This window comes from Pelobates fuscus, chromosome 10 (genome assembly GCF_036172605.1).
Source record: "Pelobates fuscus isolate aPelFus1 chromosome 10, aPelFus1.pri, whole genome shotgun sequence".
NCBI lineage: Eukaryota > Metazoa > Chordata > Amphibia > Anura > Pelobatidae > Pelobates > Pelobates fuscus.
The window spans coordinates 70,452,229-70,472,737 of record NC_086326.1 but is presented as its reverse complement, the minus strand read 5'-3'; the positions used below and the strand labels follow the sequence as shown (position 1 = coordinate 70,472,737).

General features: G+C 35.3%; 1 protein-coding gene across 8 annotated transcripts in view; it reads left to right on the top strand.

Moving 5' to 3' along the window:
* The window catches only part of PLCE1 (phospholipase C epsilon 1), a 341,969-nt gene that overhangs the window by 282,681 nt on the left and 38,779 nt on the right, over positions 1-20,509 (top strand). For 6 of the 8 annotated variants that reach the window (XM_063434570.1, XM_063434567.1, XM_063434568.1 and 3 more), the window contains 17 exons: positions 3,117-3,299; positions 4,772-4,889; positions 5,686-5,848; positions 6,139-6,261; positions 6,342-6,478; positions 7,473-7,711; positions 8,225-8,286; positions 8,374-8,539; positions 9,507-9,614; positions 11,091-11,207; positions 11,302-11,460; positions 12,443-12,572; positions 14,835-14,876; positions 16,043-16,167; positions 16,263-16,380; positions 18,003-18,134; positions 18,831-19,121. In XM_063434570.1, the coding sequence (XP_063290640.1) occupies positions 3,117-3,299; positions 4,772-4,889; positions 5,686-5,848; positions 6,139-6,261; positions 6,342-6,478; positions 7,473-7,711; positions 8,225-8,286; positions 8,374-8,539; positions 9,507-9,614; positions 11,091-11,207; positions 11,302-11,460; positions 12,443-12,572; positions 14,835-14,876; positions 16,043-16,167; positions 16,263-16,380; positions 18,003-18,134; positions 18,831-19,121 (2,413 nt within the window). The remainder of the gene's footprint in view (positions 1-3,116; positions 3,300-4,771; positions 4,890-5,685; positions 5,849-6,138; positions 6,262-6,341; positions 6,479-7,472; positions 7,712-8,224; positions 8,287-8,373; positions 8,540-9,506; positions 9,615-11,090; positions 11,208-11,301; positions 11,461-12,442; positions 12,573-14,834; positions 14,877-16,042; positions 16,168-16,262; positions 16,381-18,002; positions 18,135-18,830; positions 19,122-20,509) is intronic. The other 2 variants (XM_063434573.1, XM_063434572.1) reach the window with 1 other exon arrangement.

The window sequence follows — 20,509 nt, the reverse complement described above, 5'->3', positions numbered from 1 at the left end:
ATTTTGGGTACAAAGGTTAGCATCACCGCTATATGACATTTGGATCATACAGGTTTTGATGCTTCTTGTTCCCTGTGATGCACATTTATTTTTAGGATAGTTTATAAAATAGTTTTTTAGATTTTGTTTGCGTATGATAACCGCACACATCTGAATCATACATATATTCAATATTTATTTTTCTTTACAGGATGGGATAAATTCAGCATATAAAAACTCTTTGTGTTTTTTCTGCCGAATTGTTTTTTTATTCTGCTTGCCATCAAAGTTGTAAACCTGTTATGTCATCTCGGTTTTAAACTAGCCCGTGTTAAAGTAAAACATTTTCCTTGGGGATTTAATTATTAAACCTTTCGACTCCAGATATGATGCCTGGTGGGCAGCCACTGTACACACAAAATGTAATTTTATAACAAAATATCGAAACTTTACATTTGTGTGGGGCATTATTTAACTGAAAACCAACGCATAGCTCCCACAACATAAATAAATCTAGTTGTGAAATGTACATTATACGTACGTAAAATCCTCACACGGTTTATAGTATTTTACTTGCGTAGGTTTTGTTCTCCATGTTTACAGAAAAAAAAATAAGCACTGATGGTTTTCTACATATCTCTTAAATTGTTATATTTTATAGAATTCGCTAAGCTTCCATTCAGATATCTAAATTGCAGTTACCTAAATACTGGATGCTGATGGCTGTGCCTCAATTATAGTGTAATTAAACAATTTATCCATGCAACTTTTCCCATATTTGCATGCTAAAAGCTTTTGTTCCGACTAACCAGTGCCATTTTGAGAAGTTAATAAGCCGTAAAGTTGAAAATAAGCTTGTGTTTGTGTTTAGCTAGATGGGTTTGTCAGTTTGTTAACTACTGAGGAATGTCTGCGTATCTGTAGTCACTGACACTGAAACTGGTTAATTCAAAATGAGCAGGGGTATAGTGAGGGCAGGTGATCAAAACACATTTCTATGGAGAAGTATGGATTGTGTCAAAACCTGCTTGACAGGAATTTTGCTGAAAATTGAACGTTCCTGGCCTTTGGATTCCATTACATCCATTTGAATGACTCCGGTATTTTCAACTAATGCAAATTGCCATTGATCGGCCAAACATTGGCTGTTAAGTCTCATTAGCAATCTTATACATTCTATTGATTTCCATGGTAATTTCTTATAATTTGCACTTTGCCTATGAAAATACCTGTTTTTTGCCTTGATGATGATGATGGGCCTTGTGTTCACGTGAAAATTGTATATTATTATTTATGTTATTATTAGAATTTATGTAACTCTAACTTATTCCTCGGCTTTTTACAATTTTATAGTGGGAATAAAACTACCAAGAGAGAGACTCTGACAAATATCAACAGGAAACAAGCTTACTGTAGGCCTGTTTGTAGACGTGTTTTAAGGGACCTTCTGATGGAATGCAGACTAGGGGAGAGTAAGATGGAGGGGTTTTCCATAGACATTTCCATAGGAATGCAACTGTACTTGAGATATCCTGTCGACGAGAGATGACTGTACAGGTGCAAATAAAGGACATGAGAAGATCACTGGTGACCAAGAAGTGCTGGACTTCTGAATTAGTGACGATGGGCAATCAGGGGTAGAGTTACTAAGGATTTCATAGTTATGAGTTAGTATCTCGTATTGACTTTTAAAGGGTAGATGAACACATTTAAGGATTGTCCCATGGGAAAACTGTAAGAGGGGTTTACAGAGAAATTAAAATAAACTTGGCAGCAGGATTCATTATGGACTGTAGATATGTCCCTCCATATGGACACTGCCACAGCTCTCAAACTGACCCTGTGCATTATACCTCCCTGAACTCGCATCATTTTTTATGAAACTGTAGCAGCCTGTGTCATTATAGTAATACCACTCTTAATTAAGATGCTTCAAAAAAGGGGCAGTTAGCTAATACATCTCTATTATGAGATGATGATTGCCACAGCCCACACAGTAGTCTCTCAATGCTTCCCTATGGGGAAGTATTGGATAGGTTGAGATTATAGTGACTGATGATCTCAGCTTGGGTGGAGCAGCAGCCGCAGCAATGAGACCAGTGCACTGTGGGATATAGGCGGATTTGATTTATTTATGAAAATTAAAAACATTTCAACCGTGATCAATAATCTAAACAGGAAGACAAACATTGTTCATTTAAGTAAACAAAAAACAATAAAAAACAAAACCTAATGTCACAATATCTACCTAAAGAATAAAAACAATATAAGAAAAAAATATATATATCAATGAAAATTAATGGATTTATTTAGCACTCCTAACAAATCAATTTAATATGCCAGAGTATTTTACTACTTTAATGTGTGACTTTTATATTGCATGTTTTATTATTTTTTGTTATTTTTACATTAAATTATTAATTTAATTTATATTGAAAGGCGCTGTAAATAACACCTTAAAGGTCAAGCCCTACAACAGTCAAAAATAAATAACAATATAAAAAAAATACCTGGTAATGTCTAAAGCCCCTGGGAAATTCATCCCATGGAGGTAGTCTTTAAAATCTATTTAAAAGTCTTTAAACTTAAAAAAAACAAAATCACCTTTGTGGGAGGTGAACACTTAGACACAGTAGTATTTAAGATTATGCACTATGTAGACTAAATCCTACACACACACACACACACACACACACACACATATATATATATACACATGCTTAAGATATAGTTTTTAGAAATGTTATGGGTAATGATGGAGCAAAGTTCTACAGTGAATCATTGGTTTCCATGGTGACTGTTCTGCTTTTACAACTTTTTAGAACTTTGCCCAATTACTACCCTTTCTACATAGCCCCTTTAGAGTTAAAATGAATGCTCCTCATTGCCCCTCATATTGCATGCATTATTTCAAAAAATGAGGTAAAATATAAAATTTTCAGTTCTCTCACTGAACATGAGCCGGTACAATATGGAACCCCCATTAAGGGGCAAACTATGACCGTTTTTGTAGGAACTGAATATATTGTCATAAACTGTTTAGAAACATTGTTTATGTATCTTGTTTAGAACAACTTTTTAACTTGCTTTACGCCGTGTCTATTCATTGTTGTCATTAGTATTACTTTGTTATTTAGGAAGACAACAGATTTGAAGGACCAACATTAGCACAAGCCGTTGAACTTTTTGGTGGGAGACGCTGGAGTGCCCGAAACACAAGCACTGGGACTTTAACCAAAAGTGCAGAGAAACCGAATGTGCAGAGGAACAATACTCTTGGACTAAATACAGCCAAGAAAAAGAAGAAAGTGCTCATGAGGGTATAATGATTCGCTGTTCATTGTTTCATCCTATTAAAATTCCAGTTGTTCTTTGTAACGTTTTTATCCCTCTTTAATCTTCCATTTCTGGGTTTTATTCTCGCAATACAGGATTTTATCACCAGCTGACATTTTTATGCAACATTGTTGGTTTTATAAGAGAAGGAGGAAAATAGAAAAGCAGCCAGAGTTCTGAAAGTCAAATTTTTAGTACTTACAGCTCTATTATTCTTCCTTTTTAAGTACAATTTTGACATGTATATTTTTCTACAATAAAATCTGTACATACAATTGCGTTCTGACTGTGTTTATGAAGAAAAATATTTGTGTATAATATAAAATGTAGAGGATTTGTTAATCTAGTTTTCATAGTTTGTTGAAACATAAATATGTAATGAAAGGGACACTGCAAAGACAAAAAACGGAATATAAATATGAATAATTGCTTAAAGAGAGACTATGGACATCAAAACCACTTTACCTAATGAAGCCGCTTTGGTGTATTGATCATGCTCTTGTAGTCTCACTGCTCAATGCTCTGCAATTTAGCAGTTAAAGCGACACCTGAACAACTTTAGCTTAATGAAGCAGTTTTGGTGTATAGAACATGCACCTGCAGCCTCACTGCTCAATCCTCTGCCATTTAGGAGTTAAATCCCTTTGTTTATGAACCCTAGTCACACCTCCCTGCATGTGACTTGCACAGCCTTCCATAAACACTTCCTGAAAGAGAGCCCTATTTAGGCTTTCTTTATTGCAAGTTCTGTTTAATTAAGATTTTCTTATCCCCTGCTATGTTAATAGCTTCCTAGACCCTGCAATAGCCTCCTGTATGTGATTAAAGTTCAATTTAGAGATTGAGATACAATTATTTAAGGTAAATTACATCTGTATGAAAGTGAAACCAGTTTTTTTTTCATGCAGGCTCTGTCAATCATAGCCAGGGGAGGTGTGGCTAGGGCTGCATAAACAGAAACAAAGTGATTTAACTCCTAAATGACAGTGAATTGAGCAGTGAAATTGCAGGGGAATGATCTATACACTAAAACTGCTTTATTTAGCTAAAGTAATTTGGGTGACTATAGTGTTCCTTTAAGATCCATATAACATATAGTGCTTGAATTTTACTTGTAACTGAACTATTGAATACTAAATGATTCTATTGTAGTTATCCTTTTGTATAATTTACGTAATATTTTAGTTTTTTTGTCTCGTAATTGATAGAGTAGCAGTTTTTGATAAGCAGGGAACATGCTCCATCTAGATCAGTATGAGCAATCTGAAAAATAATATATTTTTCGCCGATACTGCCTAACATTTCACTGTTAACTTAAGATGTGTATTCTGGTTACTGTCAAATCAGCATAATTCAACAACGCTTTGTTCTTTTTTTTGTAGTCACGAACATAGCCCACGATACAGTTAATGTGCATTGTAGAAAATTAGTTCTGACATGTAAATTGTTTTTCCAGGGAGAGAGCGGAGATGCTGCAGATGATGAGATGGCAACCCGCAAAAGTAAAAGCTGCAAGGAGACTCGCAGTAGAAGTGGATCTGATCCTCCAGAAACTGATGAGCAAGCAGAACAAGGTCTGAAAGTAAAATCCAGAATAGGGGAGACAGATATTTATGTCTCTGGGATGCAAATCATTTGGGTTAAAAACGTAAAAGCCATAGCATGGCAATACATCCCGCAGATACATAAAACAATAGGTCAACAAATATCTTTGTGCTTCTCAGATGTGTCAAGGTATATGCACATATTTACAAAATCAAATCCTTAATGTTCACTTATTCAACAAGTTCTGACAGCATGGAAAATTATTTCTTTGTTGAATATTCCTCCCACTGTCCATTTGAATATTTCTGATGCCTATGAGAGAGGCTTTTAAAATAACTTCGGAGGCAACATTTTAAAACTGAATTAGTCACCAGGAGGGCTATATGTGTGTATTCCTCTACATTTGTGCCCACTGCAGATTTGCACCAAAAGAAAACTGGAATTGTCAGTTTTGGGTTTTTGTGCCATGGTATTCATGATTTTAAACTGTTTAAAATAAGCATAACTTGTGTCCTCATACTGCTCCTTTGTCTTGTCAATTCATGATGGATGATCCTAGTATAAACTGTTCATTGGTAATATGTGTCTAAATGAATGATATGTGACTTTGAGACCAAGCATTAATATCGTAGCATGCTAATCTACATTCAGGAGTCACTAGGTCAAACTGAATTTTAAGTGTTCCAAGGCACTAATATATAGGCCACATTTTAACCAAGGAACATATGTGGTAATGCACACAGATATATATGGAAAAATAACTGATTGAAATAAATATTACACATTTCAGTGTGGTTTGACTGTAATTGTATGTGTTGGTTGCAGATCAAAATATAACCACCAGTTTTTCGACATCTCATACACTTCCATCTCGAAGAGCCCACTCGTTGTCTGCATCTGCATCTCCGAACTTGACACCTGGATCATCAACACCAATGCGTCCAGCATCCTCTCCTGTCCTGTCTAGCTCAAATAAGCCCCAAACAAAGTAAGGTTCTACATAATAGCAGTATTTTGTGAAATCGGCATTGTATTTGTCTCTTTCTGACACTGATAGATGTTTTTTTTGTTTTTTTTTAATTTCTCGTATATGTTTAATGCTGCCACCAAAATGCATTGGTACGGTATGTTTATTTTAACTTATAAATGAAGGGAAATTAAGTCCCCCATCATTTACTGGCAACGTATATATGACATAAATAAACAAATTGCCACTGTATATACTGTACTACAAATTTTAGCAATTTAAAAGTATTCTATTTCCGATTTCTTTTCCAGTACGTGGAGCAGTTCAAGTTGGCATGGAAGAGTAAAGGGTGGGATGAAAGGATTCCAGTCGTTCATGGTATCTGACAGCAGTATGAGCTTCATTGAGTTTGTAGAACTGTTTAAATCTTTCAGGTGTGTAAATGGTCATTTGTAGAACCCAGCTATATGTATCTGAAGGCCATTTGGATTTACTGGACATTCTCTGTCTTTAGTGTCCGAAGCCGCAAGGACCTGAAAGATCTTTTTGATGTCTATGCTGTGGCCTGTAATCGGATGGGATCAGAATCTACTCCACTTTACACAAATTTGACGATAGATGAAAACATCAGTGGTGTTCAACCGGACTTAGGTGTGTTACCTATCATTGTTTGTATGTATTGGATTGAAATGTCAGAAAATTTCAAACAACCTGCTGTCATGGCAAGAAACAGTGCATGATTGCTGTGGTGATGATGGTATTGTGTTTACCTTGTCTGATAATGAAAAGTAACATGTTCATTATTTACAATAAACGGATACACATATTACAGCCTATTTCTATTTTATTTTGCAATGCTTATGTATAACATTACTATTTTTAGTGAATTTCCTGATTTACCCTTGCACTATTAGGCTACCATCTTTAAGATGCCTTGGGTGAGAAGTGTAGCTTATCTGACCAAAAAACATGTAGGTATTTAAGAGTTACGTAGTTTGTATTCACAAAACCTGGTATTATATGCATGAGCTGGACATCTCAAAAATACAACATAGGGCTGATTCAACCACTCAAATTGTATATGGTGTGAGCCGGTAAGTGTTGCTTCCAAGTAAAGATGACTGTCACAGGTAGCGGTTAAACTTGGAGACACACTGCAAAGTTATTAACTTACATGTATTCATTAAAAATAAATATAAAATGAGGCTAATTTACATGTAAACATTGAACTGTATTACTATTAAATAATAATCTTTAAAGGACCATCATTTTTATGTGTAGGTACATTAGAAAGGTAAGTGCAAATTGTTCTGATAAAAATCGTTAATATACAGTGTAATTTTTTAGAATGTTGGCTATTGATCAGTAAATTTAAATAATGAACTTTGGTCATTAAAAGGCACTGTAACCAACATAACCATTACAGCTTACTTATAGTTTATTTGATATTAACTGGGGTTCTTCTCAAGACCAAGAAACTGACTCGTTCTTGAGTTATGATTCTGTCAGCATAGTCTTCCAAATAACTCTTTCCTCAATGCCTCGGTAAATATTGAAAACCACATCACTCTGTAATAAACAAGTATGCTTTATTTTCACGTTCTTTAAATATTTCTGTACATTTTTCCTTTTACGTTCTTTTCAGATTTATTGACCAGGAACGTCTCCGACTTGGGTCTTTTCATTTGCAGTAGACAGCAGTTGTCTGAAAACCAGAGGCAGATTTCTGATGCCATTGCTGCTGCAAGCATCGTAACTAATGGCACGGGAGTGGAAAGCACATCCCTGGGCATATTTGGAATGGGGATACTGCAATTTAATGATTTCTTGGTCAACTGTCAAGGAGAACACTACACATACGATGAAGTCCTAAGCATCATCCAGGTTAGATAATGTGTTGCTTTGTAATGTTTAAATAGTTCAACGTTTTAAACCTCTCTTTAAGACTGGAAAGTATTATCAGAAAGCATCCAAATGTTTACGAAGAACAAATTATTTGGTATATTTGCTTGAAATACCAGAATACCAAGGACATCATACATTTTGGACAGAATAAGGAGGAACTGTTCATGGTATATTCTGTTTTGTATTTAAATCCATTCGTGGGAGCTCTTTAGATTGTACTTTAAGGCTCTGAGTTAGCTTGTAATTAGGTCTCTAATGTTTATTGTCTGGGAGTGAGTAAGATCTGTGGGACTCTTAAATTTCCTTCATTGCTAGTCAGCTCTGGAACTCTGTTATTCTGTAATTGGCAGCCCACTGGGTAAATGCCTTATTTGCCCAGTGGTCAGTTGGAGTCGGAAGGGTGATATTGCAACAATAAGAATGCGGTTCCATAACCATGACATCAATATGTCAATAGAAGAATCCTCACCTTTTTATTTATTTTTTCTTTAGAAATTCGAACCTGGCATAAATATGCGCCAACAGGGTGTGATGTCATTCGAAGGATTTGCAAGGTAAGAACATGGATTTATTTGTCATGTTTCACTGCTGTCTAATCATACTCTATGAATTGTTAACATTCCTTTGTTTTGTTTTTTCAGGTATCTGATGGATAAAGACAATTTTGCATCAAGAAATGATGAATCTCAGGTGAACGTAGATGACCTCCAGTTGCCTCTTTCCCATTATTTCATTGAATCGTCTCATAACACGTACCTTACAGGCCACCAGTTAAAAGGAGAGTCATCCGTTGAGCTGTACAGCCAGGTATGAAATCTGTAATTATAGAAATTATTTAGGAATTATCCTACTACTATCCAGTGATATAATATGTAAGCATGAGATATATTAATTGAGGATATTATATAGTTTGATTGTTTGTTGTTTTGTTTTTCTTCTCATGACCAGCCAACCTCAAATTTTAATTGTATCAAATTGGTCCTTCATAATGAGATCCAATCTTATTTAAATACTTAAGAGTTATAAAGTGAGTTATTCTGGCTATGTGTGTATGTGAGGCTGGAAGCATTTTATAGGCTGGGAGGATATGACATCATACCTCCACCTACTCCATCATCCGGAGCTTCAGTCTGTGTTGAAATACCAATGGTGGTGGTTCTCTATGCATTCCTGACAATTCTCTCTTTAGTGTACAACCTAGCAGTGCATGCATAGAATGTGATAACAGATGCATAGAATGTGACATCAGATAAAAGTCTACGGGAAGGGTAATAGCTAAATCGGCAGCTACTAGGTCTGAAGAAAATGGAATTTAGGCTGCTGTATTAGAGACTAGTGCACCTGGTGGAAAACTAACATTGAATTTCCTACTTTTATTAAACCTGCATGAAGAGTGGAAACTTAGAACTAGGTGGATCCGTCTTTCTTTAGATATGTGTATAATATAATTTTTTTATTTTTAGTTTCTTCCCTCAAAATATTTAACCGAGTACTTGGATATGTTATACACATATTTTTTTATTCTTTCCGTTTCATTTACGTATCAAAGCTTTGTTTTGGGGCAGAAATAAATGGTCATCTTGGAATACTATTTTGACAGAAGTTAGCCTGACCCAAGCTGCTAAATTTAAAGTTTCCCACAGGAAATGCTGATCTAACATGCCCGTTAGGATATAGTGCTGAAAACATGTAGGATGTTGTGTGGCGATGTATCTGAACTACGACAAAAAAAAAATATATATATTAACGTAAATAATTTAAAATGTTGTTTTAGGTCCTTTTACAAGGGTGCAGAAGTGTTGAATTGGACTGCTGGGACGGAGACGATGGCATGCCTATTATATACCATGGACACACTCTTACCACTAAAATACCATTTAAGGTACAGTAACAAGGCAGTTAGAATGAATCTATGTGTTCCACAGGTGGTATTATTGTACTGGGGGTAGTAAACATTTGCAAATAAGTTTGTTTTGCATACATAATTCACAATTTCCTGTGTAAAAGTTAATATGTTTAACTCTCATATCCTTTAATGTGCACTTGTAAGTTTACACACGTTTTTATGAATTTATGTAACATTTGTGTAAATGTCAATCATTTCTTGGCATAGGAGGCTATTCTGGCATCATAACGTCGAGGAATAAAAATACATAGACTTCAGTACACAGTTGGAAACTAACTTAAATGGTTGTATTGCTATTATAATAATTATCTACCTTGAGAAGTGACCTGTTGTGGAAATTCTCATTTTGATGAGAGTATAGGCAGTTTACACTGTATGCCAACAACAGTAGTAGACCAGACACCCTCCTGGTTTCAATTGTTGTGCACTGTAATCAAGACAGACACTTGATAAAAGTGACATTATATGTTTTGGTTGTTTATTTTTAAAATAAACTCTACTTTAAACCGCAAAAAGTTAATATACTTGCAGAAAGCAAGTACGTATATTTATTCTATCGTCTGAAGGGCCGGATTAACATAGGGGCTGAAGGAGATGCAGCTCCAGGTCCATGCCTATGGAATAGGCCCATTGATTTAAAAAATATATAGGTTTAAAAAGTTAATATATATGTTTTACTACTCTTCACATGCTCTTGCTTAAGTATGGAAACTTAAGAGGGATGTAGGGAAACAAAACTGGTGTGGACTGGCTGACAATAAAATTACTTAACGTAAAGGTGACTTTGTGCACCATGCAAATACATTTGCTGCTTCAGTCTTCATTCACTACATACACTTTTTCACTTTTCTCTGTCCCAGACTGTACAGGAACTTCTGCCTATTAGTAATCGGTTAGGAGAGGAGTGGACCAGTGAATGCTATGGGACAGTTCTTAGAAAGCATAGAGCTAGCGCATCATTAGAAGCATTTATGCCACGTTAAGGGTGCTGTCTGCACAGTATGCCCTTGGTTGGTCATCCTGATTGGCAGGCAGCCTGACATGCATTCCCACAGGATGTCCATCTAATTCTATATGCAGACACCCCCCCTTTTTGGGCATGTTTGTCTCTTTGGGCGATTCTGGTTATGTGATTCACATCAGTGGCCCATTCTTTTACCTTGCCCACCCAAATCCTGCTTCACCCAACACTGCTGTTAGAGAGTATGGATTTACTTGAAAGATGAAAGTGAGAGATTAGCAAAGAGGAGCTTGGGAGGTAGGACTGTTTTAGTGTTTTTGGTCGATAAGATTTTGTAATGAGGCCCATCAATATTGTCAGCACCAGGCCCATTGAGCTCTTAATCCAGCCCTGACCGTGTGATACACTGTGGTAATTGCTTTGAAATGGAAATCTATATATATATCTTGGTAAACCAATACAAGTGCTGCTAACATTCTGTTTCATTTCAGGATGTAATTGAAGCTATTGATCGTAGTGCATTTATCAATTCTGAAATGCCAATCGTACTGTCCATTGAAAACCACTGTTCATTACCCCAACAACGTAAAATGGCTGACATCTTTAAGGTAACATGTAAAGAATGATGTTTCGATTTATATTTTTTGTTCTTCTGGGTTTTTTTTTGTGTGTTTAAAACAATGTACATCTGTTCTGTTCTAGAGTGTTTTTGGTGAAAGGTTGGTGACAAAGTTTTTATTTGAAAGTGACTTCTCTGATGATCCTATGCTTCCTTCGCCATGGCAACTGAGAAAAAAAGTACTGCTGAAAAATAAAAAGCTCAAAGCGCACCAGACACCTGTGGATATTTTAAAGCAAAAGGTTATTTTGTTATTATTTTTTTCATGACTAATTTTTAAAATATCTTCTACATTGATTTATTCTTTATAGAGTTAGTCTTCTGCAAAAACAACTCTCTTTCTCTCTTGTCCCAATCTAAATCACATGATGTCAGCTAGCTGGTAGTGATGGTCATGTGAAATATGAATACAGAAGGTATATGATATTTTTGTATTGCAATAGTTTAACTAGAACTCAGCCCAAATGTTACTGGAATCTGACCAGTTTATGGTACTTTGGGGAAATTGGATATCTCGCAGTGAGTCAAACACGGGTAACAGGAATGCAAAATAACATTTATGACTTAGCTAAAGAGCAAACTCCACCTGTTATTCATCTCTACCACGCATTAAGAACTTGTCCAAAACAGACAATGATTTTAAAACAAAGCAAAAAAAGAATCCCTTAAATTAATGGTTTTTTTCTCATCCTATTGTGCATATTAGCTCAAACAGTTGTTAAGTCTAGACTATTAGCCTTTAATTATAAATTGTTACACTCTTACTTGGCTGGGCATTAACATGGGCCATAAGACTTCCAAGACAAGTGAAGCATGCAATATATCTGGAATGCAGTTAAGGTCTTCTTATCCAATCGCATGTTAACCAAGGAAAATACAAATAAATAACGCTAGATAACATTGTAAGATAGCCAGCCTGACAACTCAATGGGTTTGCAGGTCAGAGGCTCAGTCTAATTACATTCACATGTCAAACTGAATGTTGGGTATCATCATGTTATAATAATCAGGCCTTGGAGCTAAACAAAGCCAAGATTTCCTAACATGTTTTTGACTTGTTGAATGCTGTAGATGACTTGAGATGCTGTTCGTGTACCCAATGTAATTTGGAAGACTTGACATTTCTTGACAAATTAAATTCAATATTAAGTGGTTTACTGATGACAAAATGTACTAATGACACTACTCTCCAAGTCTAATTAATGTTGTTTTAAATGACCCTAGGCCCATCAGCTTGCAAACATGCAAGCACAAGCTAGCAATGGGACCCAAGTGCTGAACACAAGCACCAACAACGAAGAAGAAGAGGATGAAGAAGACGAGTACGATTATGACTATGAGTCACTTTCCGACGGTAACTAAATATTAGAGAGCTTCATTTTTGGAATGTATTAAACAAATACTAAGAATCAGTTTTACGAAAAAATTGATGTTCTCGGGATTGCGAAAATGGGTTTTGCACACAGGTTCTCTATGATGCATGAAATATGATAGTTACGACTTTGCCACAGAGTCCTAAGGCAGTGGTTTCCAGTCCAATGGCTTAAGAACCTTTGCAGTGATTTAAAAACAAAACTGGACATTACTAACGTTACTAATCCATAACTAACCTACTGTAAAAGGAAGATGTTCCAATTTTTAACCTTTTCAGAAGTCATTCTGAAACCATCACTACAAATAGTATGTCCATGGTTAGCCAAATTTGGAATGGTAACCCCCACCATGATGGGGGAAAAACATTGACTGCAGTGTATTTCATTGTTGTTTTCATGGCATTTGGACAGATTTTTATTTTTGTTTAATCGCCCCACCTCTTTTCAAATTAAATGGAAATCCTAAAAGGGTTTTGACATCAATCAAGAGTTCACGTTATTGTGTTTTGTTTGTCGTGCTTATGTGACATACAGTTTAATATAAACATGTGCAATTTATTGTTTGGAGTACAACCACTTTCGACTTTGTAATTTAAAAAACAAAAAGCTTTAATAGAGCATAGGAATAAAAGACTCGCACAAAGGGAATACTGCGGTTTGGAAATTATCTTAATAATCTAAGCATGCAATTTACTCAAAAAATACAAAACTGAAAAGAGAAAAATAAGCATTTATCTTCTTTCATTATGTATTTTTTTTCCCCAGAAAATTTATGTAAAATGCTCCCACTTTTTCTTTTAACCTTATTTTAATGGCAGAGTTATGATTTTTGTTTTTACATTTATTTATTTTAACTGGGTGTAACCTGGAGGTCTTTCTAGCCAGAGTTTATTAGACAGGAAGTTACAGTAACCTGTATGTATAAAGGGCAGTTCTGGGGCAACGTGCTAAGTCTACTGCAGTCATATGGGAAGCAGCACTGTATGTTCTGCCTATTGCTTGTTTTACCTATAGTCTATTGAATATTTCCTTCAGTGTAAACACATTAAGAAGAGATCCCGCACTACTATTGTGGCAGGGAGACAAACCCTATGTACTTTAAAATGTAACTTTTAACTCAACTATTAAAAAGAGGGTTACCCAGCAAAAATACATTCTCTGAAGTTATTCTCCTCATTCTTTTACGGCGACTCTATTACTCAAAACGTGCACCTGTTCGAATTAAATTAATCAAGGCAAGTCACTAGTACTTAAATTATCATATTGTCAGACACGTACTCATGCCTCCCACCTGTCCCGAATTTTGCGTCTTGTCCCAACTTAATTCCATGGTGTCCTGCTTTTGGGAACACCAGGGAGCTTTCCCCCACATTTACATCACTATTAGGGCACTAAGACCCTGCAGGGAACACTAAAACTGTAGTTCCTGCAGGGTCTGTTCTCAGTGGGCCGACCTGAGTCATGGACAGGCAATTTAGTGCGCATTCACATCAGGCTGACCTGCCATTAACTTGGGTGGTCCCTCTCCCTTTTTGGGCAGGTCTGCTGCTTTAGGGGCAGAGCGAGTAATGCAATTGACCCACAGGCCTGCTCCCTTTACCTCCCTCCCACCAGCGTTCGGATTCTCAGACACCCGGAGTTGGTAGGTATGCGTACTCATTACTTCATACTTATTTGATTCCAGTTAGTGCTGAAAACACTAATAAACCCCACAAGTATGCGACTCTAAAAAAAAATTATTAGCATTTATGTAGCGCCAGCATATTCTACAGCGCTTTTCAATTATAGAAAGGGGGCGCTTAGAGGTGAACAAACGAGCTTACAATCTATTGTAATAATGTTGTATTGATGGAAATATATAGACTTTGCCTTTTGCAATATAAGTTGATAAATATAATATAATTGCATTGTATCAAACACTTACCACAACTAGAGCATCCTAGGACTGCAATTTATCTAATGAATGAATTCTCTTTCACTTTGAAAATATTGCAATTTGTGTGCATGGCAAAGTAATTTTCTTTTAATTAATAATTAAAATGTCCCAATGCATGTGTCACAGCTTTTAATATTGTATAGTAATGGCTGTTTTATTATCTTCTTAAATAAAAAGCTAATTCCACATCTTTTTGTTAACACTCTATTTGTGATTACAACAGCAAACTAATGACTTGCAATTACTTGTGTGTTCTATTACTTAACCATCTCATTTTCTGATTACTTCTTTAACTCTTTTCCTGTAGTTGATGTCCTTAATGCTTCCCCCGCTGCTAACAGCCAGGAAGGTAAAGGGTATTCAAATGGATATTCTAACTGCATGGATTTAGGCAATCTATCTACTGTCAATTAAAATAATTCCATTTATTAAACCCAGGCTTTTGCATGTATCATACTGTGCTTGCATGTCACATGTGCATATACTTTTATATTGTTTGTAAAACAAAGAACACGATACACTTTTATTTTAGATGGCACCTTTTTTATCACCTGCATGAATGCTTGTTATTTGCAATTATTTGTTTTTATTTTTAAAATAAAAATAAGAAAATATAGACGGGCTTAAAACCAATATTTTATGATTTTAGACACGTAGGCCTCATTTAAATATTTTTGGATGACCTTTTTAAATGTTGTAATATTTTGGATATGCTTTTTCAAATTATAAAAAAAAAAAAAAAAAACAATTAAAATAGGAAAAAAATCAATATATCAAACTGGTAAAATATTATTCAAAAACTAAATCATTTAAAAAATGTATCCAAAAATATTGGTTTTCTATTTCCCATGGTCTCCTAAATTTACACTCAAATGTTTTGTTATTGCCTATTCAAAATTGTTGAAACCATGCATGTTTTTTTTTTCTTTAATATTCTTTTTTTTTTTTACATGTTTTAATACATTGTAAAACTCCTTAAAAACGCTGTCACTTCCAACCTAAAGTGCCCTTTTAAATATATAATGTATGGTACATGGATGGAATTGGACTGGTTGGGGTATTTATTATACCTGAATACCTTTGTCCGTAGAAAATGAACTCACCTTAATAAACTTAGCAGCCATGGTGAAGTAGATATTCTGTAAATACATAATCTCCTAGAAGTATTATAGTATATTTTTGGGCATTGCATTTAACGTGTAAAACTAATACTTGATTCTAAAGTTAATGTGGCAATATGACGCAGAACAATTACTGTACTTTGTAATTTCCCTTAAAAATTCCACAGGTGATAAGGTATCTGCATCCAGCCCCGTACATTTTATCTCTACTAAAAAAAATTTGTATTTTTTTATTTTTTTATTTTGTGTTTTTTTTTTGTTGTTCACAGAAACAAAAGTTAAAAATTAAATAATTTTGCAATTTTGGCATGTTTCGCTAGAAGTTGGACCTGTATTGTATATGTCTTATTCGAGTATCTGTCTTGCTTAAATGAAATCAATTCATTAATTGCAGACAATATTCTGGATGACCGACCAGAAAGTAAACAATGCAGTGATAAATTGCAGTTTGAATACAGCGAGGAAACACCCAAGAGAATCAAGAAGACAGACAGTAGCAACGTTAATAACAAAGGAAAGGTAGACAATTTTTTTCAGTATGATCTATAGATTTAGAGCTAGGTACATTTTTGAAGAATGCCTTAAATAAATCCAAGTATGTGTATGGCTTATAGGTCTACGACATGGAATTGGATGAAGAATTTTATCTTCCTCAAAACAAAAAAGAAAGTAGACAGATCGCTCCAGAACTATCAGATCTTATCATCTATTGCCAAGCTGTGAAGTTTCCTGGTATGTATCCTAACCTCTCACAACATGATTTGTTACCATCCTATAATTTGATTGCAGACCGCCATGTGTTTAGTATTAGGTGAAACTAATGCCTAGACAGAGTTGTTTTGATGTATCTGACTTCCAGGGTCCTCAACTATGGATTAAGAACGTTCTTAAAAAAATTCTAAACTTACATTTTTTCATTTCTTCTGAGAACCTTGCCCGCGCTGGATATCTAGCATTGTTAAAACACACGATCCTCCAGCTATTGCAAATTGAAAACAATTTATTATAACAACTATAAGAATATGTGGGGTTTACATTTTATTGAGCTCATGAAAGCTTGCGCAACGTGCACTAAATAATGTTGTTGACGTTAGCCAATCCTTTTTGTATTGTTTCCATTTAATAAGTTATTACCGTGTCCCACTCTGTTCAGCTCTACATAAATATCGCATATATATTCCTATGCATACCAACTACGAAATCCAGTAATAAATTGCAGTTAGGTGGCCGTTTCAGAGACTCATATATTGTGCAGGATAAAGCTAATTTTTAGAGAACTAAAAAATATACAGTTAGTTCAGACAATTTTTTAAATTTTTTCGTATATTTTTTAATTATGTAATAAGACGATGAGCCAGAAAACACTCAACTGAATTGGCTCTACATTGGTCTTGGGTTTTGTATCATTCCGTAACCCATATAACCACAGAACTGTTGTTTCATATTGCAATTGGTATCCAGTTGCTGTAACAGTCCAACCTCAGTCGTACCTCAATAGGTGTACGATTTGATGCCATTACTTTACATCTGTCTGATTTCTGTAACGGAAGTATAAGAACACTGCATACACTTAAGTATTGTTAGCATTCTTCTAAATAACAGCTATTGATCAATATGTAGAAACGGGAGGGAAGGATCGGCGCTTGAATATCTAACTAGAGTAAGTAAAAAAAAAAACGGCAGCTAACCCCAAAAGTAGGGATCCCTCGTGTCCTACTAATGCAAATAAAACATTTCCCCTTTTTTCATTGATCAATATGTGTTTGTTCTTTTTAAATGCATACCTTGATTTCTGCAATTGTGTCGATAATTCAGTTGGGTAAAATGACATTTGGAAATGTCAATTGAAATTTAGAATTTTCAGTTTAAAAAGTCATTTTGCTAATATGTGCTGTGTGACTCCAGGGTTTTATTTGTACAACTAACAGTGTTACAGAATAAAATGAAGAAACCGACGACATATAAATTGTCAAACTACCACAGTCTATTGATCCGTGACATTTATTTTTATCGTGTTTGGTAATATTTCTCTTTCTGGATAATTTAGCAGTATTTGTATTTTGTAGCTTACTGCTTTTCTTAAAGCACAAATTGTTGATACTTGCTGGCACACAACACTCAGTACGCACTACGCATATTATAAAAAAACGGCTTGGCCCTATGCCATTAATTGTTCCGGACTAAAAAAAGAATACACTAGATTTAGAAACGATTGCCGATTTTGATTTTGTAGTGTATTCTATTGTGGGATAAGCAGGTTCACTTCTATGAAACATCGTCTAAAAAGGGCAGGGAAAATATTGTGTTCTCTTCCTTTACTTCTTGGTTCATTAGTCTTAATTTTATGGGAACAGGCCTTACAACATTAAATCCATGTGGATCTGGCAGGGGAAAGGAAAGGAAAAGCAGGAAGTCCATTTTTGGCAACAATCCTGGTAGAACAAGCCCTGGGGAAACGACGACACTTGCCAAAACATCTGGAAGAGGTAATGTTTGTATATTGCACTTTGATTTAATAATGGGATCAAAACTGTACACAAGACATGGATAGTCAAAAGGTAAATCCCCAGCTCTAGAACTATGACTCCCATTAATACATGCCAGCCTGGGCTGGCAAAGCGTTATAGGAGATTTAGTTCTGCAATATCTGAGGGACCACCTACCCATGTGCTCTGTGGCATAAAATGATTTGCGATACTTTAAGATGCTCCTGGTCAGATGCATTTATTATTTGTCATTAGTTATTCAGATCTTTAAAAGATAGTGTGCTGTTTTTACATATTGACCTGATGCTATATTTTGATGCAATTTTGTTCTTTAAACCATTAAGGACACATGACATGTGTGACATGTCATGATTCCCTTTTATTCCAGAAGTTTGGTTCTTAAGGGGTTAAATATGGGGAAAAAAGGATAATTTTCTCCTTTTTTGTCATAAATTGAAATAGCTTCAATTGTTTTTTTTTTTTGTTTTATAATCAACAGCATAAAAGAAGGGTTTTCAAGGTTGAACTTGATGAAATGTACTATTTTTTTTCAACCTAGATCACTAGCTAACTATGAAAGGAATACAATATCTAACATTCAAGGTTTTGCTTACATGTCTAGTATTTATTTATTTTTAAATCTCAAACTGGAGCAATGTAAATAGACAGTGCTTAAAATGAATATATTTTCTACAGTTTCAGGAGACATTCGACAGAGCTGGGAGGAGCCCTGGTCCCCTCCATTCAACCCCAGCACCTCCCTTAGTGCTATCATAAGGACCCCCAGGTGCTATCATATCTCTTCATTAAATGAGAATGCTGCCAAGCGTCTATGCAGACGTTATTCACAGAAGCTGATTCATCACACGTCATATCAGCTACTAAGGACATATCCAGCTGCAACTCGCATTGACTCTTCAAACCCACACCCACTTATATTCTGGCTTCATGGCATACAGCTAGTAGCCCTTAACTACCAAACAGATGGTAAGTCAAATTATATCCTCCCTGTATAGAAATAGTTACATTTATATAGAACAGTTTAATAGTGTTAGGTAGAACAGTCAGTGTTTAAAAAGAGCTCCATTTAATTAACGTAGACATTTCATTTTATTATGTTAGGTTCGTTACACAACCTGATTAGTGAAACCTCAACCAGGAGAGAGAATTTTCTAATGGTTCCTTGTGGGTGTGTCCTATTCCCTTTTCATAGACATGTTTATAGGAAATCATGGAAGCTTAGCTCATTTCCATACAGTGCCTTTCTGTGCCTTTGAAGAATGCCTAGATTGTGAAGCAGATGTAAGCAGGTTTTTACTTACCTCTTCTGCATATCTTACTTTAGCCATACAGCAATCAAATATACTATTGTGAATAAAAAAGCAATTCTTGCTAACAAAAAAATGCAACATTCTCTTTAATTTAAAGTGGCAGACGGTTTACTTAATTATCCTATCAAAGTATGTTGTTTCCCCTAATGTTATTGCAAAATGGTCCTGTTATTAGAAGATGAAGGTAGATGAGGCAAGGAAGTTCTTAATTGTAAAGTGAGTTCTGCAGGCTGCAGTTATTGCAGTTTTTATGATTCTATGAGTTCCCTGAATGGGTTCCCCAGTAATGAAGCAATTCTTTAAGCAATAGTTTGCCCTATTATTTGGATCCTTACTAGGCTCCAAGGCTCCATCATTCCTAGTGAAGCACTTCCAGCTTTTGCTGAGCTGCAGAAGATAGAATCTTATTCAGTCTCCATTCATTGGCTGAGAGTGTCAGCACACACAGAATCCAAGCACCAGGACCACTTCAAAATACTGAAGTGGTCATGATGCTTGGATTAACTCCTTAAAATTCAGCTCTAGTATTAGATCCCATAGGCTTATAGGTTTTATTCCTATTATTACCGTATTTATTGTTTGAATTGCTGTGAATTGCCAAACTCATGCCTTCCGTGTCAAACATTGTCCAGCACGTTTTGTATTTTCTTTAAACAAGTTCAGTTTTTGTTGTTTTTAATCCTTCGTTGCTATAAATAAAAGATTTGTATAGCAGTGATTGCCATAGTAAGTTACATTCTTCAGTTGCATTGGAATGGTTGTGTCTTGACATTAGCAGATGTGTCATTTAGAAAACGAGTGTGTCTTAAATGGTAACGTTAAGCTTTACAAATTACACAGACTCCTATGTTTGCTTTACGTGGCCATCATCCAAGTTATCTTATGATGTCATAACCTGAATTGAAGGTGGGATCTTCTTCTTCCCATGGCCTTCACTGCTGTTTATAAGACTTCTGAACCCATTTCTTGTATTTGTAACCTTTGCAAATGTCCACATCTGGCCCACAGTATTCATACAGAATATAATCTTGTCTGTTCAGAAAC